This window comes from Zootermopsis nevadensis, unplaced genomic scaffold (genome assembly GCF_977971745.1).
Source record: "Zootermopsis nevadensis isolate Lab colony 2312 unplaced genomic scaffold, Znev_1.0 Znev_ptg000013l, whole genome shotgun sequence".
Lineage (NCBI taxonomy): Eukaryota > Metazoa > Arthropoda > Insecta > Blattodea > Termopsidae > Zootermopsis > Zootermopsis nevadensis.
Genome location: NW_028259145.1, coordinates 801,418 through 827,325, shown reverse-complemented (window position 1 = coordinate 827,325; position 25,908 = coordinate 801,418). Strand labels below are relative to the sequence as shown.

General features: G+C 35.3%; 1 protein-coding gene across 2 annotated transcripts in view; it reads right to left on the bottom strand.

Annotated features, from left to right (window-relative positions):
* Positions 1-25,170, bottom strand: part of LOC110839900 (hemolymph lipopolysaccharide-binding protein) — a 60,707-nt gene extending 35,537 nt beyond the window's left edge. The window contains exon 1 of one of the 2 annotated variants that reach the window (XM_087348336.1): positions 25,037-25,170. In XM_087348336.1, coding sequence (XP_087204462.1) covers positions 25,037-25,128 — 92 coding nt within the window. In that variant the 5' untranslated portion in view covers positions 25,129-25,170. Of the gene's footprint in view, positions 1-24,663; positions 24,687-25,036 lie in introns of those variants that run through there. The other variant, XM_087348338.1, reaches the window with a different exon arrangement.
* Between the last annotated feature and the right edge of the window lie 738 nt (positions 25,171-25,908).

Below are 25,908 nucleotides of genomic sequence, written 5' to 3'. Positions count from 1 at the left end.
GACTGAGAAGTTATAGAATAAAATTGGTTTTTGAACGTGAAATAAGCCACTTTCGCTCCAGGATTCTCAAATTACTTTGTTCATAATCCTGACGGATTATATGACAGAAGGAGGGTTTCTTGCAAACGCAATTTTATCATTACAATAAAATTCACATATTGCGTGGAACAGAAGCTAGAAATCCTTTAGGGAATATTTATTAAGCCGTGAATGTTTCATCGTTCTTCAGAATGATGATTATTGATTTTTACTATGAGATGGATTTATGTGCAATGCTGTATAAAGATAAACGAAGAAGCCATATTTTGCTATGCGTAAGAACTCATCGGATTGAGGCATCGCGTAAACATTAGAATTGTATTAAATGTTATACTTTATAAAGTTTAACTCACATGTTGTGCACTGTAAGGCTTAATGATGTACACGTCCATCTAATTTCCGTTCTTACTAAGAAATAATTTTAATCTTTCTGCAGTCAAACTCCAACGAAACAAAAAATTCTCCATGCAACATTTAACCGAGTTCAGCGTTTTCCTTTCTCGAGTTTTGAATTACAAACGATTGCTTCACAACGACGTACTATGGTGAGAATCACGACAATTTTTCCTTGCGTGCTTCCTCAGAAAAGAACAGAATTTCACTGCTATAATATTACATTCATTTGTCTAATATCCTATTAATTGGTTTCGTTTCTTTTATATTCATCGTCGAGGGGGAGATGATTATGAATGACATCTGATTCTTTGTTCATTCAACGATGATTCTTCAACTGCCTACACCAGATAGCAGCAAATGGCACATTGAAGCCCGAGGGCTTTCAACTGCCATCACGTGCTTGGGCTATCCGTTCCAGAAGGAAACTGAACTTGGCTAGTAAACACAGAGCACTTCTAAGGAATATCGAGTGATTGTAGAACAGAGCAAAAAATATTTCTTCTCTCAGTCCATTTTCGCTATGCTCCGTGTTCCAAAAAGCGGGAAATTGGATAGACCTTCATTTAGGTTGATGTGTAGTAGATTAATTTCATAGGAAGTGGTTGACAATTAATTTATTATATTACGTGTGTAATGGTTTTTCTGCCCAGACTTGGTTTCCATGTCCTCGTTTGTGAGTTCATCGTGTCTGCGTGACGGAGTTACAGTGAGAGATAATTTTTATTACTGATACCGAGAGTCGCTGTGGTGTGTTTAGCAAGACTGCCTCATGTCAGAAAGCTTACGATGTTTAACATCCCGTAAGACACAAGCAAAATTCTTTCACTAATAACCCGGAATGAAACTGTCACTTGCTGGCTTCCGGAAGGAACTGCATTTCCTACCTCCAAGCTCTACAAGATACGAGTCAGGAATTTCTCCATGAAAATAATTAAATTAACTTACAGAGGTGTTCAAGATATTGTCCCTGCGTTAGATGTAGACTGAAAGAATATTAAACGATTAATTGTACTTGTGTGTAGGATAACGCATCTCTAATATAAAGAAAACCCACGTATGATTACTGATATGTGTTAAAATATATTATGTCCAAATTACGTGTTGAAACAACATATTTGAGCAATTTTTAAAACTGTCTCAAAGCATTGTTTTTTTAAACGTGGCTTCTGCTTAACGTTAGGTTGTATAGGATATGGATGTCCCGTTTTTGGTGCCATGAAAATGAAACAAAATATGTAGAGTTTATTTGAATATAAATATTTAACTGTGGTGTTTGACAGTTTAATTCGTCGTAAAAGAGTATAATACGATTTATTATATTTAGTAAATAAATATCCAGTTTCCTATTGTACTAACATTCGATAGAAGTGGCCCAATTCATATTCTGTGTCAAATATCTGCGACGTAGCAGATCAGATTCACTAACGTAAAAGGGAACTGCGAAATGGAACGCAAATCTAATTATCGAACCCACGCTTAGATTATTCTTGTTCCCTGCATTCCATAGAGAAATCAGACGTCTCACGCAAATGTCAGAAATCTTGATTGTCAACAGAACAGTTTCTGTTTCAATGAAGTCTGATTGGATTACTCCATGACCCACGAACCTTTCTCTTCTCACGTCATAGAATGGGTAATAAATATATATTTTTTTTCGTTCCATTAAATCTTTATGCATTGAGGAAGCTTTGAATTGCGTGATATAAAGCAGAAACGAGCCGTGACAGACTGTCTGAATTTTGTAAATAATTGATACCAGAACTGTCAGCCATGAAGCAAGTGATTCTAACTCTCCATTTCCATCCATCTCCATTTTGAGATATTACTGCAACTGATTGCGATGGGATTCCAATCGAGTTACTTCTGCTACAAAGAATCTTAGTTTCCTCTACCGCGAAATGTAATTTACCTTAATGATCACAGAAACGTATTTGTTTAACAGTATTAAAACACTGCTACACACAAAGTGCCAAATCGTCATTGATTAAATGCCCAGAATAATGTACAGTGCCTCAATTACTACAATTTTCCTACTGAAGTACTTTTCACATAATGCTCCCTAGGATTACAAGCATTATATCCAATAGATTTTAGGATTTAATGTAATCTCAAAACGCAAGTTTCAGTCTACTTTTTGTGTTGTCCGTTTAATAATTTTATTTATTCATTCCAATTTATATATTCATTTAGGCCTGTAGTATATTTAACGATGCCTTTAGTAGCTATGATTATTTAGCATCGAGTAAAAGGATAATAATTTAATAATAAAAAAGGAAACATATGAAAGAAATCGGCCGTGGCCTAATTTAAGTTACAATTCCAGCATTTTTCCAGAGGAGCCGAGGGGAGTTAAGAACTATCTCTTAAAGAATGACCGGTCTTTGAGTCAACGTTTGAAAACGAGACGTTTCAAAATACTATGCAGAGTTCTAAATAAGTTTTAATTATGTATCGTGAATAATAGCAGAATATTGGTCATGAGAAGTTGTGAGATGTACGTACAGGTAGGATCCTGAGGCGTTGCTTAATAAAATGTTTTGAAATATAAGTAATGTTTGTTACTATTATTTAAAGTTCGTAATATTTTTTGAACTTAAAATAATACATTTTTGTCAGGAGAATTTATACTTTTCTGTCTTATGATTGTAGTTTGATAAGAACTTTCACTTCAAATGTGAAAACTCACAAGGTATGTAACAAAATATTCTCGTGTCAACAGTTCTGTGTTGAAAATTATAAACATACTGACTAATTCCACATAGCAGTGTAGCGAGAAGTTACAAGTGGCCCAACTATTCAAGAAATGTCACGTACTTCGTGGAAACACAAGATTGATTAGTGTTTCCAGTGTCTGCGACTTACTCTTATATCTCTAAAATCAATTACAATATTATCCTCTCATATATTCTCACGTATCAAAAATGGTCTCTTCTATTACGTCTTGTGACTGAAATTTGTAAAAAAAAAATATGGCTGTATTCTGGGTTGACCGCCCTGATGATGGAAACATGAAACACTTCTGAAACGTCTATAAACTTTTATCAGATTAAACAGCGCAACAGCCTAGAAGACAGCCATTTTCATATTTGCCGCCGTGAAAATATGAAATTTCTCAAAGTTTGTTAGTTTCAATCTCATGATGAGAACCGAGAATTTAAACTGCATTACGTGTTGAAATATTTCCTACTTTTCTACTTTCGTTGTTTTTTTTTCAAAATCCGAACATTGTGAAGTCATGTAAAAAAATCGGGCTCGGTCAAGGTTATTAGTTTATATAATTTTATTCCTACCAAAATGTAGCCACTGTGACAAAGGTTTCACACAAAATTTGTTTGGCACTGTACAAATTTCACATGTCACGTTCCAATAATTTATCAGATAAAAGTAATTCTTGTAGTCGCCTACTCTTTATTTTGCTTTTCAGTAAAATGTACTCTAATCTAAAGTTGCATGTTCTTCAAACATTTATCATCGAACAACACTTCAAGGCGCCATTATGATGGCGTTGTTTTGTTTTCACCTCATAGATTCGTAAGGGCGCTGTGTCTGGTGTATAACACAGTGCTACATAGTTAACAGAATAATTTACCAGATGAATTTTGAATGCATTACATTGCCTACCTGTGTTCATCAAGCGTGGATCTTATATTTCTCCCTTGAAAATTGTTAAATGCATTTTGAAATAAATCGAAAATGTTGTATTAGTTTTTCGTCTTTGTCAGCCAGTATGTTACAACGTCTGGGTTTCGCTGGTCTATGTTGTAATTTTGACTTTGAGTTTGGATTACTTTAAAAGCCAATTCATTTGAAATAAGCTTTCTTATATTTTGAGTCTTTTGATAGATTTTCGTGAAACTATGTACTCTTCTCGTACATTATACAAATCTAAGGTCCGATTTACTGATAAAATAAATGCAATGAAAAAGCCTTTATATTTGTCAGTTATGTTTTGCGGGTATTACCACACGTAAGGGCTAAATTTAATTTAATTCAATTTATTTTAAGGATACTTTACTAAAATATTCAAATTAAAATTCTTTTGAGAAATTTTAGTGAAAGTCGACAAATGATATTTATGTTATTACTAAATTGCCACGTATATATTTCAGTCAGTTTTATTCATTTTAAGAGCATAAATACAGTTCTGGGCTTATCTGAACAAAAAATTTTCGTATTTCCAAAACGTCTGAGTGATCTGACTTGGATAATAGGCCTATTCACTGTTCTCGAGGTAATCACAAATAAAACAATAACTTTTAATCTAACAATCTTCGCCATTGAAAGCCCTGTGACGTAACATTTCTGCAGAAAAAAGAATAATTTGTAAGATCACTGCAATGTGCCGCGGTGTGCAAACTCAGCAGCTTGAACTTTGAAATATCACGTCTCCTCGTAATTCATGTTTTCATTCTACTCTAGAGAGATCGAACTTTTTAAATTATTAAATTTATGGAACAGAATTCCTTAATTTCTTCCCTCACTTGTAAATAGCACCAGGCCATGAAAAAGTGTGATCCGTCATCATAGAAATAACTCTTTTGAATTTTCAAGACCCGATCCTAGCCAACATTTTCTGCTGAAGTTAGAACTAATAATTCTTGTTTTTATTCTCATACACTTTGCTGAATGATACATTGTGACTACATTTGTATAAAAATTTATTTGACACGTAAAATATATTCTTGTGAAGAATTTTGATTGCTTGCTACTTTAACAAATTTGGATCGATGTGTTAATTTAACTCTCTTTGAAGTATTCTGTCTTGTATTTTTGGAGAAAAGATAGCTGTGAGACTTTATAACGTGTTTTATATTAGATAATTTTCAATGAACGATAGCTTCGTTAACAGTATGACTTGGAAATTTAACGCGAAAATATGGAAATGAAATAATTTAAACAAATTTGTGAAGTGTTCATACCTAATATATAATTTATCCTTCTCTGTTACTGACAACCTAAGTTTAGCAGAATGTTGCTAGAATAAATATAAATGTCAAGTATTCTGGAATTTTTCTGGCTGCGTAAGGAATTTTAAGATTCATTGCAGAACGCTCGGCTATTAAATCTTTTTAAGTCAAAAGGTCATTTAAATAATTTTTAAGAATTCAATCCCGCATCTCAAATAAGGCACAACCCTTCAACATTACAAGGATCATCTGGTTAAAACTGTTGCTTAACGATACAAATACTCTTTAACTGAGGATCATACACAACCCACGAATTTCAAACGTGTAATTACTGATTTTAAAGCAGGCGATACACAAATTACCATTTGGCTTTAAATGGTTAAGAAGTTTATTATCATGAAACATGAAGTTCTCACGACATTCAAGATGTCGAAAAAATCCAATAATATTTCCTCCCAATTTCAATATTTCTCATTCACTACGCCTGAACCCTAAAATATACGGAATACCGTTAAGTAATGTAAAATCAGAATGTTTTCCATTCTGCTCAACAACACAGCAAAGGACTACGCATTTCTATGGACTCTCAGCAGCTGAATCCTCGAGTTATCGAGTTATTTGTTACAAAGACGAAATTTAGTCACAATGATATTTACTCTACGCTTGAAAAGAACTTGTGAATAATGAAGCCGTAAGGAAACTAAACATTATTTGGTGTTTTCAGATCGACACGAAAGCCATGAAGACTGTGAACATAAAATCCGATCACGACTTTTAAACATTTGCTGCAAAATAAATTCTAATCCAATTAACTTATGAACATTGCTGTCTTGTGGGTTGTTGCGCCGTGTGGCCTGGTAGATGTATACCGACGTTTCAGAGGTCCTTGCTGCCTGATCATGATGGAGGCAGCAAGGACCTTTGAAACGTCAGTAAGCTTCTACCAGACTACCTGGTGCAACAACCCAGAAGACAGAAGTCTTCAGACTCACCGCCGTGAAAATCTAAAATCCTACAAATTAATTTTATTATTAAAGTACAGTAGAGTTCCGATAATCGGACTTAAAAAGGGAAAAATGACGATTGCATTATAGAAAATTTAGAATAATAAAGATCAATGAAAAGAGACGAGGGAAATTATTAACTCAATTTATAAATTAATTTAGGATATAATTAAATTACGGAGATATTACAATACTGGAAGAATCTTAAACAAAAAATTATTTAACATAAAAAGTTTGTAAGAAAATAGTTTATTTTTTTAATAAAGTGTAAGTGGTATATGATTTTGAGCCTCCTTTCTTTTCTTTGAGGTTAGGTCACCCCAGCGCCTGAACAGTAGAACGTCAGTAAGAAGTTAGTTCAGAAAATATAGAAGATGCTTCGTGGGAGAGCACGACTCATTTCGCTACTTGCAAGAGTTCACTTGATAAAATGGAGCGTCTCGACACGACACTTCGGACGAAACGGAATATTAGATAACCAAAAATTTGGAAAACCGGGACTCAACTGAATTAAAAGTTGCATGCTAACCGTAAGTATTCTGCAGATTTGATCAGCATTTGTAATGAAGATACAAATTTTTGAAAGTTAGTAATCAAAATATCCTCCTACCACTTCAAAAGATTTTATCGTCTGCTTCATAAACGAACCCTTTCGATCTTAGTCGAAACCTAAAAGATATTAGTGGAATTCTTTGTTTGTTCTTGTATCCTATTACATTATTATTTGGGACGATTGAAATTAATTATTTAATGTTTACCCTGTGTTAGTATGGCCATAAAATTGACTGATCATCATTCCAGTATTGATTATGTATTGTCCACACTTCACTGTTGTATTGGGTATTGTCTGCGTAAGCTATTAGTAACAATAACGGTATTGAACGATTCATGTAAGATTAAGAATCTCTTTAGGGCAATGCGTGATTGATATTTTATCAGAGTTCGGTATCTGAGCGATGCAATAACGCTTTCAAGTAAAATATCTGCAACGAAGATTTCTCAGCCAATGACTCGCGTCGATACAAAACAAAATTTGACATATCAGAGACTTTCTCTGTTTTAATCAACAGAACAGACAAGTGATACAAATTGTGCTATACGTTTATGTGGACAGAAGGATCTATTGCCACTGGACAAAATCTAGTCGAAGACAAAGAACTTATCTAATTCAAACGGTCGAGCCCATTCTACTTTTTATGAAACAGTGGCATATGGCTAAGTCGAGGAGTCAAAGTTACATAGTTATAAAAGGTAGTATATTTGCGTCATATTGTGAATTAGGTTAATATTTTAATATTTTCCGTCAAATCACAATTTTTAATAAGATAATAAAATATTTAAAATATCATTTCACGTTCCGCATCGAATGATCGATTTACAAATTGGAACGTCTCTTACGACATGTTTCGGTTATATTTAACCGTCCTCAGGTATAAATTATATTGGTAAATTTAAATATATAAAAAACAGTACCTTCGTTCTAATATATAAGAGTAATCTGATAAGAACATCTTCAATAAACTGCATAATTTTGTAAAGGATTGTAATTCGAGTTTTAAATTTACCAATCTAATTTATACCTGAGGACGGTTAAACATGTCGTAAGAGACGTTCCAATTTGTAAATCGATCATTCGATGCGGAACGTGAAATGATATTTTAAATATTTTATTATCTTATTAAAAATTGTGATTTGACAAAAAATATTAAAATATATAGTTATAAAAATAGAGTGAATAAAGTGTATTTAAAGGATGAGCCATAAGAATGTTAAGGTTTTCCGTAGGTTGGCGATGTGAAATACATCACATCCTTTCGGTTTTCTCTGTATAAACCTTTCTCGTCTTGTGCAAAAACTAAAATTGTGCAATATTTTTCAGAAGGTTAATGCAGGTATATGTTAGAAACATGGGAATATCATTAATCTTAATCGATTTAGCCCGAATAACACTTTATAAAAAATTAAAAGTCTTCTTTGATCCTTTCGTGGTTTAGTGATACTACGTGCACTGGAACACAGCAGCACCGATCAAATAAAATGTATCATCCAAGCGTTGTGATCCAGATACCTGAGGCTTGCACTGTCTGCTAGTGTAACAAAATCTTTATTTTATTTTACAAAGTGTTAGCCGTGCTAACACGGTTTATATAAACTCTCAGCCCCTGATAATGGACCACTTAGTAAAAAAAATATTATTGTCACCTGAAGAAGTCTTGTGTTTTGTATTTATCGAGGCAAAGAGTGCTTAGTAGAACAACTGAAATGATCAGAAAATTTTATTTTAGCTTTCCTAGGTTTTAAAATTCGAGTTTATAAATAATTTTCTTGAGATTGCCTTTAGGATAGGTACAACGAGACATTATATTTGGTTTCTTTATAAGTACAAAGAGTGTTTGAGAATCGGGTGTTGAGGAGGATATTTTGGCCTAAGAGGGAAGACGATGGGGGGTGGAGAAAACTGCATAATGACGAGCTTAAAAATCTGTACTGCTCCCCCGATATTGTCAGGGTGATTAAGTCGAGAAGAATGAGATGGGCTGGGCATGTAGCGCGCATGGATGGGGCAAGAGGTGTGCACCGGGTACTGGTTGGGAAACCTGAAGGGAAGAGACCGCTGGGGAGACCTAGACGTAGATGGGAGGATAATGTCAGGCAGGAGGAAGCCTGAGGGAAAGAGACCTCTGGGGAGACCTAGACGTAGATGGGAGGATAATCTCAGGCGGGAGGAAGCCTGAGGGGAAGAGACCTCTGGGGAGACCTAGACGTAGATGGGAGGATAATCTCAGGCGGGATCTATGGGAGATAGGAGTTGAAGGAAACTGGATTTTGTTGGCCCAGGACAGGGTCCGGTGGAAGGCTTTGGTTAATTCGGTGATGAACCTTCGGGTTCGGTAAGCCATCTAGTTAGTTAGTTAGTTATAAGTACAAAGAAGAAAGGGAAACAAAAATATTCCATAAAGATAATCACTTCATTGTCAGTTATATCTGAGAGCACAGCGGATGGCAATGAGTCAGAGGACAATTACTCATGTGTATAAAAATTAACATATAAAAGTATAACACCATCTGTATTTTGTATGGGATGACACCACAAAATATTTATACCAAAAGAGGGTTACAACGAAAGTATTTTAATGTAACAAAGAGACGAAGGGAAGTTTAGGGAGAAATAAGAGGCAATTTCTACACAATTTGTACTCATTTTTAAAGGCCTTAATGTAATTGAATCCAGGACAATATGGATCACGTATGAAAAAGTTAGAAACGCGTATACAATTTTACTCTGGGAATCTCATGGGGACAGTCACCGAAGTAGACTGGGACAATGTCAAAATTGGATTATTAAGAAACTAGGATGTAAAACTGGCAGTCCATTCAGTTTGATCAGGACAGGTTAAATTGAGAATATTTTGTAAATACGGTAATGAATATTCCGGTTAGTTTATAATCTTTCCTGGCTGAATAAATGTTACTTTTAAATTATTAATTAGTTAGTGAGTCAAGAATATAGGGAGATTCCGTCTTGTGATACTAATATCATTTTTACAGAATTTCCATGAGCATATTGCAAAAATTACTGAATGCCGAAACATAGAAAATAGATACTTTCTAATTTCTTTTTTATTATTCTGTTTCTGTGAGACACCTCCCGCTTTTCAGTGATCACTCCTCCTTTCAGAGACTTTTCTATTTATCAAAACCGAATATTTTGTTAGTATGAAACTTCAGTTCCCTTTACTACCATTAGCCGAGGAAATTTTAGACAAACGCCCTACCCTACTTAACCTCTGAACAATAACTGAATACAGACCGTCGCTACGTCCTCATGATTGCTTTCCCTCCATGGCACTGCATTCATCACTAGACAATTGACTGTCGACATTTTCACGTCCTGAGAATAGGCCCATACGATGGCGTTCTAAGAGAATTATTATTAGGTGGGAGCATGTCTTTTGCACCCCAGAACCTTGTATTATTACAAGCCAGGTTTTTAATCAAGAGACCTCCCTTGCTGGCATTGTGAAAATCCTTTTCTCTAGCGTTCATTTTTTTCTGATAGGACACCCTTCCGTTTTCCTTTGTCGTCATCGTCTTCGCCTTTATATGTCGCAGGACAAAATAAGGTACTTCTCATGGTAATATTATTTGACGAATGAGTAATGTGAAGAGACCATGCAAGCCGTGTTTGTGTGTACGAAAGGGAGAAAGAACGCCACTGCGTCTCTCATTTTTCGTCATCATTTAATTTTTTTACTCTTCACTTCTATTGATTACATTCTCGAATTATTCTCTACCCGTTCGTTTGACAACAGTGAGACACACACCAGGTGTTCTTATGATCGATAACATCCTCTTCCTTCCTATTACTGTTCAGCGCCATCTCTGCAATATTTTCAATTGCCAGTGCTAGCGGTTAGAACGCTGGCCTTGTAATCCTGGGGGTCTCGGGTTCGATTCCCGGCGGTGCCCGAATTTATAACTTGTGTTGGGCAAGGCCGTGGTCTAGGCAACACGGAGTTTTCCTCCGTGGCATCCCAACAATTACTCCATTCACACACAGAAGAAGGCAATGGCAAACCACTTCTGGATCATCTGCCAAGAACGTATATGAACAGGTCCCAGTCCGAGAAAAGGATGGAAGGATCCTGTTCATATGGACCTGTCGTCAGACAGAACACTAAATAATAATAAGATGAGGTGGTCTAGCGGTTAGAACGCTGGCCTTGTAATCCTGGGGTCTCGGGTTCGATTCCCGGCGGTGCCCGAATTTATAACTTGTGCTGGGCAAGGCCGTGGTCTAGGCAACACGGAGTTTTCCTCCGTGGCATCCCAACAATTACTCCATTCACACACAGAAGAAGGCAATGGCAAACCACTTCTGGATCATCTGCCAAGAACGTATATGAACAGGTCCCAGTCCGAGAAGAGAAAAGGATGGAAGGATCCTGTTCATATGGACCTGTCGTCAGACAGAACACTAAATAAATAAAAAAATAAACCAAGTCACTTATGAAAACACAGCACTAAGTGTAAACATCAGCAACTTTGCTTGTATCTGACACTAGAAATCAAGGAGAGGTGAGCAAAAGAACGCTGTTTAAGGTATCTTCTCACAACCTTTCAAATGCCTGAAATTGGTTGTACACAAAGAAACAAGGACGTATTTGGTAGCTAATTTAATTGGCTAAAATGCAAGATATCAGAACACGTTTAGCGTAAGATGGGGTCACTTTTTAGGCTTGAATACGCCTAAAAAACAAACAAACATGTGGTGTGTCCACTTTTCCTTAGACTACCTACTGATGTAACGTAAGTTTCGTGTCAATTTCGTTTTCTTACCGTTGATGTACAATATCCTTCTAGCTCTTAGATTAAACAATCTGTAAGTATGATGGACTTTTACAACTGGTGAAAGTAATATAAAGTTCCTCTACTACAGATGTTATGTATTATCTGGCGTCTTTTAATTCAGAACCAACTTCCGATATTATGAATAATTTTATACATTTACAAGTAATCTTTTGTCGGGGCATAAGTCCATCTGAAGGAGTCTACTCCCACTGGTAGGCGAAACACAGAAAATGCAAAAAAAAAAAAATGTATTTATACATCTAGTGGGGATTTGAACCGACAATCCGAAGAAGTCAATATGAACTTTAGACCGATTTACCATATAATGTATTTAAACAGTTTGCATGTACAGTTTTAACTGAGTAATAAAAGTATATATATTATATATTTCTTTGTTTTTCTATATATTATCAATATCTAGCTGAATATCTGTCAGCCTATATCTATATGGCTGCATGTACTTATTATTATATTTACATATATTTACATCTGTATCTCTTTTGAATGTTCCCTTTTCTACACTTATCTACTGAATGAACATCTCCACGTTCGTTCGATGACATAGTTACAGCCAACTGTCTCATCCCAGCTCCATAGAAGAACCACCGCCCAGAGCTAACAGTAACTTCCACAAACATTTTTCACACAACAAAGTTAACTTTTGTTTATCTTTATGGGTATGCATATGGTTAGAAAACTGTTGAACATGTCGTTATAAATATATTTATTTTGTATTTTGTATTTTTATTAAAACGACATGTTTCGACGGGTAATACCGTCGTCTTCAGGTTTTTATCAATTTAAAATATTTTAAAAACTATTAGATATTTGATGCAATGTATTATAACACCAATAAACTTCAAACGTTTGTGTATAGACTGTACAAAATAAATATATTTAATCAAACACAAACATGACGCATATAAGATACAAAATGTCGTTATAAGTACGAATATTGTTCGAATTGTGTTTCCTCTAGTAAATGAAGAAAATTTCGTCTTAAATTTCTCGGGATTATAGTTCCAGACACAACAGGAATTATTTAAGTTACTAACAAAGTCAGTGGGTAACTTCTGTTGGATAAATTCTGGACAAGAAACCTGCTAAAGTACAGTGTGTTTAAAAAAACCGTACACGAAATGAGGGACAGGTTGGAACATACACAGCAGAAATCGTTGAGGAATTTAAACCTATTTAAATAGCACAGAGACTATTTGCGAATACATGTACACTTTTTCATCGCCTTTTGTAAAACGTCACGTTTATTTTATTGTTTTTGTGGAGCGATGTTTGACTTGAATCAGTTAAGTCTTGTGGCTCTTGGCCGTGACTCATGCAGTTCTAGCCGGAAGCCGACGAGTGGCAGTTGCGTGTAACTACGTCAGTGAACACGATCTATTTCAGAGCCAATTTTTTCAGTCCTACTGAGTGTTTACTGAAACTGAAATGCGTTGTTATAGTCAGGGAGATACACTTGTGTGAAATTAAGGTAATTCTCTAAACTTCCTGAATGAATCTGTAGAATTTTATTACATATTTTTTCCACGAGGAATGAAGTTCTGCAGATTTCTGGGACCATCTTGTTGTGTTGTCAGTTTAATTTTTACGTTGGGCAGCGACCTGAGAAATTAATTAATATTTCGACCGTGAATACGCAGCTTAATTACGTAATTAGGTTTATTTTGTAAGTTATCAAAATATTTCTCGCTGATTGTAAAGGAACAGACCATTACTACAGATCCACACTTATCACAAATTATATCTGAGAAGAGAGGATTTGTGAATCTGTAAATGTGTCCTCATAAAACACCTTGCCTTTTTTATCTTACGTCGTAACGAGAAAATTGATATACTGATGAAGTTTTAGATTTCTATTTGGGAAATGCACGGATCGAATCTCGACCTTTTTACAGATTATTTTTGCTGATTATTTCGTGATTTCCCTCAGTTACTTCAGGTAAATAATAAAATTTATTCCAAAAATAGACGAAGATCATTTCCATTAAAATACATTTCTTCCCTCCATTTATGATGATTTTCATCTGGTTAGACGCTGTGTAACTTATGCATCTGAAAGTTCGTCATTATAAAGCTAAATAATCAGTCATTGTGCGTTTTAAATAGATGTTTTCTGGGTTGACACCGTAGGTAAAGTCACCTAGAGAAGACAACTGAAACTGTTCATCGATTATTCAGTTCACAGCAATTCTTTATTGACTGTCATAAATTATATGAGTTAAAGCTTATTGAAATATTTCGTGTAATTTTATAACCAATCGTTGTTTGGAAAAAAACTTTCCACTACATGACGTAGGAAATTGTACGTATCCCGCAGAAACAAGGCACAGAAAACGACGCCCCAAAATTTATGGCATACGCCGTGATCACTTACCGCCCATCGTGTCTGATGGTTCTTGCTCTGTATGTGGTATCTTTGGACAAAGCCCACACACGTTTGATTTACGTAAGAAATCTTTGTCTGTTCGGTCAAACATTTCTAGGGCAATGCAATTTATTTGGTCTATTTATTAACTGATCCATTTACCACAACTCAACTCAAGAACATTTGTACAAAACAAAATATAAAGACATGTAATTGTTTCCAGGACATGGCATGTCCTCAGGGTACGGACTGATTTGAAGGTCTAATACGTAGAATATAAAGTAGACTGGGGTTAGTTGTTATTTTCAAACTTTAAAATAATCTCCAACTGTACCACCGCCATCAGCTACCAAATGGAAGCCACACTGAGCCTTCCTTCGTTCCCGCTTTACAGTCGCTCGGTGGTTCGCCGTTTTGCGTCAATGCCTGAAAACGTGTTTAGTCTCAAAGCGTGTTTTTTCCGTTTTAATCGCTTGTTATATAATTGCGACTTACTTTAAGTTTGTCGAAAGGGTTTAGTCGTATCTAAACAATTAATATCCATGTAGTATCCATTTTGTACCACGGGCTAATGACGTAAGAGGCAAGCAACGTACTCTAATTGATGCTGTAAAAAACAACGCAATAATTCAAGCTACTTGGTGTGATAAACAACATGCTTCTTCTGTCTGGTTGTCGTCGTCCTGAAACAGAAAATTAGATTGTCTATTCGCACCCCAAGAGCCTAGACGGAGCAATTAGCTTTAACGAGTATAACGGTGAGATGTTTTTCACTAATTAAGTAAAATAAAATTTTAATTGCTAAGATACATACAACGCGGACAAGACTACAGTAACAACCGAAAAAGGACAGAGAAGAATCATAGAAAGAAAAGTTGTGAAACAAATTTGAGCGGTGACCTCGGCAGAAAGAGATTCTCTGGTTACCACGGCAGTAGCTGTGAGTACTATATGGAATTTTGTCCTGCCATTACTTGTATTAAAATTAAAAAAAATATATAGGGAATACTTAACTGAAAAATGATCAGTGGGCAATGTTAAATCTGCGAATAAGTCAGAGTGGATAATGAGAGGAGACGTTTTACTGTTTATGAAACATTTCATAAAACAATCTAGGATTGCAATGGACAGACTTGTGTTGCTTCTCGTGGACAATAAACAATCACACCTTGCTGTAAAAATACTCGACCTTACGAAAGAATGAGGAGTGGTGTAGTCGTCTTTCCCAATCCACGCCTTTCACAACTACAACTCTTTGACAGGTCATTTTATGAAGCCTTTAGAAAGTGTTAAAAGCGCGTGTGGTGTAAAGATGGGAAGTAATCTGGAAAGAAATATGATAATCTACATCTCATCCATAGCGAGACACTCGCTACCAAATACACTCACGCCAAAAACATCAGCTCTGAAAACCAAGAGAGAATGTTGTTTTAATAGGTACCTCTGTGAAACAGTATTGGAGGTTGAAGCTCGAGTATTTTCTGAGCTCATTAACAGGTAATTCAATGACAGCCAAGAGAATGGACGAAATTTTTTAAAAAAATGTTTAAAGAGTGAATATTAAGTTCAATAAATGAGCTTATGATCGTTGAGCCAAACTTAGTGACTTTTGTGTTTGAAGGAAATTAAATTCTGATGATGGTATTGGTGACCTCGTGTCTGAATATTGGCGTGATATAGGATTTTTAACCACTTTGGATATTTATTACATTTACTTTAATAATTAGCATCTAAATATAAATGTTTGTATTTGTGTTTTTTTCCGAAGTATTTTGACAATTTAAAATGAGGGCCCGTAGAAAATATAATCTAAATCACGTTGTGTATTTTTATATTAAACAAATACACACAACAAAACTTAACAGTACATTTTTGTTGGTGCGAAACAGTTAAGAACAATTAATGTCATGAAGCAGTGTCGCAAACCGGAGTAAGTTGTTATATTACGCATTCTCATCAACAACTGCAAATACATTAAAAATGTTAATCACGAATTGTATGGAAATAAAACTTTAAACAACAATATCACCATCCTTATGCTCAAATATTATTTCTAAACAAAATATTCGCACAAGAAAAAATCATAAAAAAATTATAAAAACTAACCCCGGTATAACTTATTGTATAAGTAGTCGCAGACAGCCGACAAGAGGTGATCCTTAGAGTTTTGGGTGTTTGGCTGGGGGTTAAAAACTCCTCACCATGAAATAGGAATTTTACGAAATGGAACACAGGGCGTCGTATCTGCACGGTTTGTTCAGAATGAGCTAAAGAACGGAAAATAAACATGAGATTTCGAATGCCAGAAGTCCCTAAGAGGTCAGATTCTTTGAAAACATTATCAAGAAATAGAACAAATTATAAGTGATTTAATGGCAGTTCAGGAGCTTAGATTTGACAGGCTTCTCCGTACACAAGGAAACCGTATCATCGGTTCAGAGGGTACAATCTGTTAGTGATAGGATGCTATATTTTACATCGAGAAGCCATTGGTGTGATATTAATGTTCTAAATGTGCATGCATCAACTGAAGATGAATGTGAAAATGACAGCTTTTATGAGGAACTTCATCTTATCTTCTGCCTTCTTCTAAATGTAAGTTACCTTGTGGTTTCCTTACAAAATTTCTACTTATATTCCTAGTCTGTCATATCCTAGGCATACGCCCTGCCCACGTAAGATTTCAATATTTCTATTCCCTTAAAACGTTCGGCGGATTTTACAAATCACGAAGCTCCTCGTTATTTAGTATGAGACAGCTTATTACTCTGTTCTTGTTAGGTTCAAACATTTATTCAGAAACTTTCCTGGATAATTTAGAATGCTCAACATACGTGACACAAATGCACTTATATAGATTCTCTAATCTCTTAAATCGTACGTAGCCAGAAAATCACGTTGCACACTTGTACGAAAGTAAATAAAAACTCAGCGTTTCAGTCTAGAGGTAAAATTCTCCAGACGTACTTTTCAAATGCTGGTCTGAAACGTGTTGGATTAACTACTTTAAAATAGTTTCTGTAATTCCGTTCAGTAAGATTTGCAGATAGTATTGAATGAATGGAAGCAGCCATGACTTAAAAATTCTTTATACCGTGTCCTTCCATAACCTACTTGACGAAACGTCGGTTCTAGTCGATTGTTTGGCAGGTAAAATTGTATCGATTCTTTTTCTTTCTGACTTTCGTCAGAGAACTTTTCTTCTATTACGTTACAAAATATTAAGACAAAAATAAACTTCGAACACTTATTTAAACATCCTTCAAAATTAAAGTTAAAAATATGCTAACGATTTAACAAATATCTCAGAATATCTCAGACATATCAAGTAAAATAAGATCATGAAGTATAGTCCATACCGGAATATAAATAATATCGTCACACGTTCTTTGCAACGTGCATTTGAGGTATTAAATCTGCCTTGTTTGACAGTTGTCACTTTGGCCACCAGATCGCAGCACCTCAATGTCTACCTCAAATATTTCCTCATCCGTCAAACGCACGATTTTGAGATCCTGTAAAATAATACAAACCCCCCACATAAAATTTCATCCATATCCGTCCAGTAGTTCTCGATTTTAATCGACTGGACTCAGAGACTGACACACACGTGCAGCCTAAAATGCATTACCGCTACGCACTTCGTGCAAAAAATATATTATAAAAATACAGAAATTTTCATACTGAAATAACACGCAAAATCCAACCAATAGTAAAAGAACGACATACGATTAAATTTCACCAAATGTATATTAAAAATGTGCAGTTTATCGTCTGTGGATATCAGACGTCCGACACATCACAATACAACCTGATAATGAATATCAAAATGCATACTCCAAATCAAGATGAAGACTGAAAATTAAAAATCAATAAACGCAATGCACAAATGTACAATAGTTTTTAAAAATATATGAATTGATAAGCCTGATGATGATGTGGTAAACATCGAAACATGTCGTCGAAATCAAAAGCGCTGTGATAGATGTAATATTATACGACACAGAAAAGCGCCATAAAATATAACATAATGCAATTTATATTGTAAATGTTATAAATAATTTTAAACAACATTATTTTAAAACAAGTTTTGTGTATAGACTGGAAAAATAAATATATGTATTGATATAACACAAACATGACGCAATTAAGATATAGATTGTATGACAATGCTAACCTAACTTCCGCTTAATGTGCATAAGCCTGTTTGTATCAGTAGAACATGATAATCCATGTTCTACTGATAAATATTAAAGTTTAGATACAAATAAAATAATATGTATTATAAGAAGTGAATGAAAGCGCTCTTAAGAATCAAAGATTGCGAAAATAATAATAAATATTAATTTGCCGTGTGAGAAAGTATCACACGGTGAAGTCGAAATTAGTAACATTCACAAAATTCTAACCTGAAGTCTACACGTGTAGATGTGAGGTTAGGTTAGGTCTATTAATCACTAGTTTTAATCCCTCATTCAATACGTGGCTCGTAGGTACGTGGTAGAGAGGATAAAATCTCTTTAAGTTATCAGTAATGTACATGCATGGATTTAGGAGAAACATATCTCGCTGATAGATACAAACCAAAGCCTCTATAACTCCCACCTACTAACACTTTGACGTTCAGATGTTTGATTGAAAAATAATTTGTAAATTAGCTTTTAACTCTGAGGATTAAACTCATTGTAACGCAGTGTGAGGAAGGAAAGAAAGTTCGTGGGTTATCGTCGTTGGAAATAACAACCCACAAGAACGGTATAAATGTTTTCTGAAAATCAGTTAGTTCCATATAAAGACTATGTTTACCCCAACACACATGTTACAGACAGCTTCAAATTAGTTCACATGATATTCAACATTGCCGTGCGCCACTGTGGTCATTACACTTGTTTTAACGGCGTCAAAACATGCACTTGGGTTCACCTGGGGTCGGCAGAAAGGCTGGTTCACATCAGCGCGTGGAGAACGTTTCAGCCTTCATGTTACAAGTGTGTGTGTTCTCTAGTCGCAAATATTGTCAGCGATATTTGGTCATTCTTATCAAGATACAAAATAATCAAATTAATCAAATGTAGTCGCATATCCTTGTATTCAGAATATCCCGAATTCTATTCTAGGCAGTGAGTTTGCCTACCTTGACAGTATTTAGTTCATCAGTACCTGCAGGCAAATTATGGGATATCGTACAAGTAACAGAGTTTGCAACCAGAGGATATTTACACTAAACACATTATGTCAGTTATCGAACGACGTAATGCATTGTACAAAATTGTGACGTATTTGAAAAATTTAATTAAGAAACTTCCAACGCAATATTCAACATGTCAAAGGAAATATACCCACTGAGGTATGTATTAAAATATGTGTGGTGAAGTTTTGACAGAATTATTACTTCATTATATTTAAAATGTTACAATCTTTACGATCATTAAATTTTAACAAAATACTCTCAAGAATTTAACACATTTTTTATAAATATTTTGTTATGCAAATTCTCTCAAGAAAAACTCCTTTAAATCAGGGCTTTGGAGTCGGTACTAAAACCTCCGGGTGATGTTGACGGAGGCAGTATGACCTCTGAAACGTTGGTTGACATCGACCAGACTACACACCGCAACAACCCAGAAGACAGAAATCTTCATACTCTGATGACGGAGGCAGTATGACCTCTGAAACGTTGGTTAACATCGACCAGACTACACAGCGCAACAACCCAGAAGACAGAAATCTTCATACTCTGATGGCGGAGGCAGTATGACCTCTGAAATGTCGGTTAACATCGACCAGACTACACAGCGCAACAACCCAGAAGACGGAAATCTTCAGACTCGCCGCTGTGGGAACCTCAAATCTTACATAGTTCAGGTTTGGTTCGATGGCTAGATTCCGCTTTAACTCCATAAACAACCAAGTCTGAAGTGGGACGTCTTTAGTACAAATTAAGAAATGTCGCCATCTACAAATATACAGAGGACATGTTGCTATACGATAGCCTTGTGAACTGTTAAAATTATAAAGGACGTTAATGCTAACGGAATATATGTTTTACAGTGTTATATGGCGACTACGGAATATTTACGATCATGGGGGAATTGCCTGCCGTTTCAAAGTTCTGACGTTAAACGATAGTCGTATGGCTTGGGTTATAAAGTAGCTCAGATATAAAAAAATTAAGTTGGAGGGGGGGAGGGGAGATCGTGAGCGGGTTAGCGTTGTGTGTGTATGAGTGGGCGAGCGACAGTGAAATATAGCTTGCGTGACACTGATGGGGGGCGGAGACCCTCGGACAGCTGCCTGCGACATTGCAGTCAGCCTTTAGTGCAACTCACTTCCATATCATACGCCATTTCTTTCATTGGACATACAGCGACTCCCTTACACATGAATCGTTATAAATACGTCCAGTTATAAAAAAGGTACCTACCCCTCTGAATCATTCAGAATACATGACCTGTAATATCAGACCTTCCAAGCCCTTAAATGAAATTCATTACGTTTTTGCAAATTAAATGTTATATTTAGGATCTGAGGTATTCACGATGGTGAGTTCGAAAATGACTGTCTTCTTGGTTTTATCGCCCTGATGATGGAGGCAGAAGTGATCTCTGAAATGTTGGCAAACTGCTACCAGACTACACGAATCTATAACTCATAAGGTAGTCATCTGAAGAATTTCATTTTATGAAATTCTTCATCATTTCGGGCTAAAAGCCTTTCCCTGTTTCAGTTCAACGTTCAACATTTCCATCAATTAACTATCTATTTCCTTCCCCGTGAATTATAATTATAAACGAATGCAATTATGTTAACTTAATTAAATGCTTTAATAATAATATTCCTTTGCATGGTTGTATAAATATACTTCATCTTCTTGTCTTTCACATTATCTTCGCAATGAATTGTGGGTAAATATAAAAGATTAATTTCTTCGAAATGTGTCCACCCTTTGTATCTATGTGGTCTTTCAAATACGTCCTATATGTAACAATAATATCTTGAAGTTGCCATTCATTTAAGTAAATCGAGCACTCAGTTATTTATTTATTTGTCTAACTGTAGCTAATAGATTCAGAGTTTGAATCAGTAAACTTTCAGCGTGGAAACTGTTACCTGTTCAATAAATATCCATTAAAATAAGGCAACTTAATTACATGTCATTATCAAAATTAAACACATATTAATTTAAAATAATAATATATTACAATAAGCAAGGTTTGAAAAATTATTGAATTCGTAACTAAAAATTTATTCGTCAACCTCGAATCTTTACAAGAATAACGCATTTGTACATAGGACTTTAACCATTTCATTAAAAGATTGTTCTAAATCAACAATACTACTAACTCATGATAATGATTTTAGCAGCAGAAACACTCAGATTTTAGATTTTTAAAATATTTGTGAATCCCAAATTGTGTGTAGCGTTTATAAAATCGAAATATTTTGTAAAATAAAAATTTATTAACAAAATATTCGAAAGCACAGAGATACGCACAATAAAAGTGGAATGCTTTAGAATTTTTTTTATTAGAGTATGTTACCAATTTCTGGGGTATTCCGTTCCCAATGAACTCACAAAAATTAATGTGTAAAATACACATTTCTAGTTTCCGTTATCAGACGTAGCTCGACTCACGCACTCAGGCCGCAGGTCTTTTGTAGTTTCAATGGATCAATAGCACGTTCAGGTCCGAAATTTTTATAGTCAGGTTGCGCTGTAAACACTCGTTCATACCAATGGGAAAACACTGCCCACAATTATCATTAATTTAAGTGAAGAATGAAGTTTAACTCAAGTCATATGTTGTGACTACTCTAAAAATACATATGCATTTATTCACATGAATTGTAAACATATGAGGCACTTCGGGGCTATGAACAGACTGGGAGATTATATGAGAACCACAGTTAAATAAATTGGAACGATAACTAAACGTGCTAATGAACCGTAGACAAGTCGAAACACATTAATAATAAAACTATTCTTAGTAGGAAAAGGCCTGTTTTCTCTCTTAACCCCACTAAGAACAGTTTTACTAAATTAACCTCAAAATATTAATAAACACCGAATTTGATTACTACGACTAAACGTTAATTTCCGTTGTTAACAGTGAACGTTTCACCACTAATCAGATGTTGGTTTACGAGAAGATTGCTATCTACTTAGAGCAAGTACGCGTTTTTTTGGGTAAGAATTTTGGTCACAATGAAAGGGCTTGTTAAATAACGACTGCATCGGAGTAGCCAACCTAACTTCGCTACACTTTAAAAAGAACGTTACGTAAAGCCTTCTTATCGTCCTTGGTTAAATATAAAACACGGAAACTTATTTTTCATGGAATGGATTATGTATGTCAAGTGTCAAAAGAATACTTGGTGTTTAGACTGCGTCTAGGACTCCGTAAATGAGCTAATTAGCTAATTGTGTGGTTACAGCATTTCGGATGTAATATAAGGGTTAAAAAGAGAAGAAAATATACATTGTGTTAAATATGGCACGGTGGAATACAGGAAATTCTACAATATTCAAACCAAAAACTATTATGGGGATTATATTTTTATAAACTTTATTACGGATGTTTTTACTAAAAGCAAGAATAATCACGAATAAACATTTTATTCTAGAACAAGGGTGATTAAGTATAGTATCGAAGCCACGTGTTGCCCTAGTAGAATGAAATTTAAGACTGGTTTGAATCATTACCTACTTATGTCGACATAAAATGCATATCTACGAAGTACACAGGTAAGTAGTTACTACGAGTTAGTCTGATGGATCGATAGACAGAAGTTAAGTATTAATATGCATTCGGCCGGCTAGTTAAATATTATTAAATGTTCCTTCTTCAGATGACATATGGAACGATAAAACTCTGCACTCTTGGACCCCCTGCTCGAGTTATTTTTAACTTCGGAGGTCCTGGTTACACGCGTTGACATACGATAACCACAAAAATTTTAATTTCTCTCAGCGAAGTAATTCTTTAGTTATTAATTTAACCAGCTTTTAATTTTATACTCTTACACCGGCTAAAGATGTGAGGTAAATCGATAAATTGGTCGAAAATTTCAAATTTTAATCACGTATTAGGTACTTTATTCTGTATGAGACACTAACATATGTCGGTTTAACAACTGAATATTTGGTCACGTGTCTCAATAGCATAGAATATAGTTTCAAATAAGATAGGAAGATATCACAAATGGTAGATATTGAAAGATGTGAAGTTCTCTAGCGTTCACCTGGATCTTTTTAGTAAAAATTACGAAAAATTTCAATCCGAATGTCTGTCAGACATGTTGAGGTTGAAACCAAAAGTTATTCCCCACGCGAACCTATTCGACCAGATGTACAGGCAATAATTCCCCTTCTAGCATGCACGCAACTAACAAGCCACCTGCCCACGTAATATAGACACCAAAGGTGAATTTGCTCAATTATCCACATCTAATGTAGAAATTAAGAATGCGAATTTATCTCTTGTGTTGCGTCTATAATTGGCCTTCTCAGATAAAGTACAATAATAATTAAAAATTGAATAATAAATCATTGAATTTGGTCGAATATACCTCCATACCCTCTTACAGTTTCATGATGAAGTGTTACAGGTCAGGGCCACCATAACTTGGAGCAGATCCCTTCTTTAGGATGTAGCAGTCAAATGGTGAGATTTTAGCTTCTTACGACGGTGAATATCAAATGACTTGTCGTCTGGAATATTGCGCTGTGCAGTATCATAGAAACTGTCCGATGTTTCGGAGATGCTTACATCCTCAGTCATCAAGTCACTAAGCACCTCTGAAACGTCGGTATATTTCTAGGAGATCACATACTGCAACTTAGCAGAATATCAGAAAAGAGTTAAGTCGCTTAGCAACCAAAGGTTAATTACTGCTTTCACAAGAGACCGCCAGATAAATCTAGACCCCCCCCCCCTCCCCCCACATACAAACACACATTACAGCTGAAAATCTATTGCAGTGTTTTTGTCCTCAGAATTTTCGCGGCTGGAGTTCAACGTAGAACCTCGGCTTTCGGATATGAACCTCCTCGAATGTTTCGTGCAAAGACTTAATCTACCCTGGATACAGAAATTGCAATGTTTGCCGAAACGATGGTTAATACTCAACACTGGACGCAGCTCACACACGAAAGCCAGAAAAACATTAATATTATCCTTTCATTCATTTTTAATTTATCTCATTCATCGTAACTTCCACAATATATCGAATACATTAAAATATAAATTAAAAAAATACAAAATATATCTCAAAAGCTTTAAAACATTACTGCATACAATACATGACTCTAAAATATGAAGGTCTGTTTAAAAAAATCGGTGACTAGAACTTAAAACCTCTTCGTGAATAAACTATATCGTTAATCAGTTTCGTATACAATCGACTGTCATAGGCAACATGACCTCTGACGCTGAAACTAGTTTACGAGGAGACACTGTGACGTGCGGTCAGCAAACTTTCGAATGCGGACGAAAGCAGTCTGAAGTCGGCGGTGTGTTTATGTAATATAGATCTACGAACTACGAACATACACACACATATATAAACCCATAAAACTTACCTTGTGTTATTTTAATCCAAGAGAACAGCTAATGGAGTATTACCATCATCCCTACAAATCTGCATGTTAGGTCTTTACACTTAAAAAAGAAACAATTTTACAGACGAACTACGTCTTGTATCATAATTTTACAACCATTAATTTTCTTTTCACTCTGCACTCTGCTTACGTATGTACATGTCCGATGTACCAATATCGTGTGGAACTTTAAAAAATTAACTTTATATTAAAACATTCGTACACTAGCAGGATTTATGCAACGTATATAAAATTTCCCACTACGCCACTCCTAACGCACTACTGATTACTTCATTCGACAGTTGAGGACTGGTCATCTGAAATACAAGCCACTTGCGGACAACAGACAACTTACTTGGATACTGGGAACGACCCGTTCTCTAAGTGCCTTGAACATCTGCGGGGTCCCATCTTGGCTTGATCTATTAGACAGTCGATAGGTCTCATTTGACGAGGGATCGGCCGGTCGCAAGGCCTCGACCTGTACACAGGACAGCACAACACAGAGAGACGCGGACAAACATCCGTGGCTCGAGAGGCCAACTTTCGTTGATAATGTGAGTGTTACATCATCTTGGGTCATATTCTACTCAACTCTATGCGTTGTTTTTACTGTTCGTAAGGCTCAGAGGACGTCCTTGCGGCAATGTCTCCCTGAGGAAACAGAGTAAAGATTCAAAACACTTTTACCTTGCATTAATACCGTGAATTTTTCTCCAGTTAAACTGGAAACGGTACAGTTTTAAACAGAATACGCATTTGATTTAAAAGGATATAGCAAATATTTGTTGATGTCCGAACCCCCAGGTAGATTTCTGAGGTCTATTTCGTGTTTCATCTATTGCTCATTATTATTTCATTTCTTATGGAATACCATAATATAAACCAACTGGCGGCCGAGTAAACTTGTGAGGTGGGATCAATACTACAGCGACTTGCTATAGTATCATACAATGATGCATGATTATTGGTTTTCGGTAAATACATAACTTTGGTATAGTAATTCTTTATTTTATGTGATATAACAACGTGATGGCTGCGTAAAAAACATTTTAGATCTGATGGGCTAAACCTCCTTATGAGATACTGGTGTTAATTCACATTATTTAAAGAACACATTAACACGACATTATTTGGATAGTTGTAAACTAAAGTTAGATAATTAATAATATAATTGACGAAATCTCTAATTAATATATCGGAATTTGGAAAGAAAGCCTGTGTTTA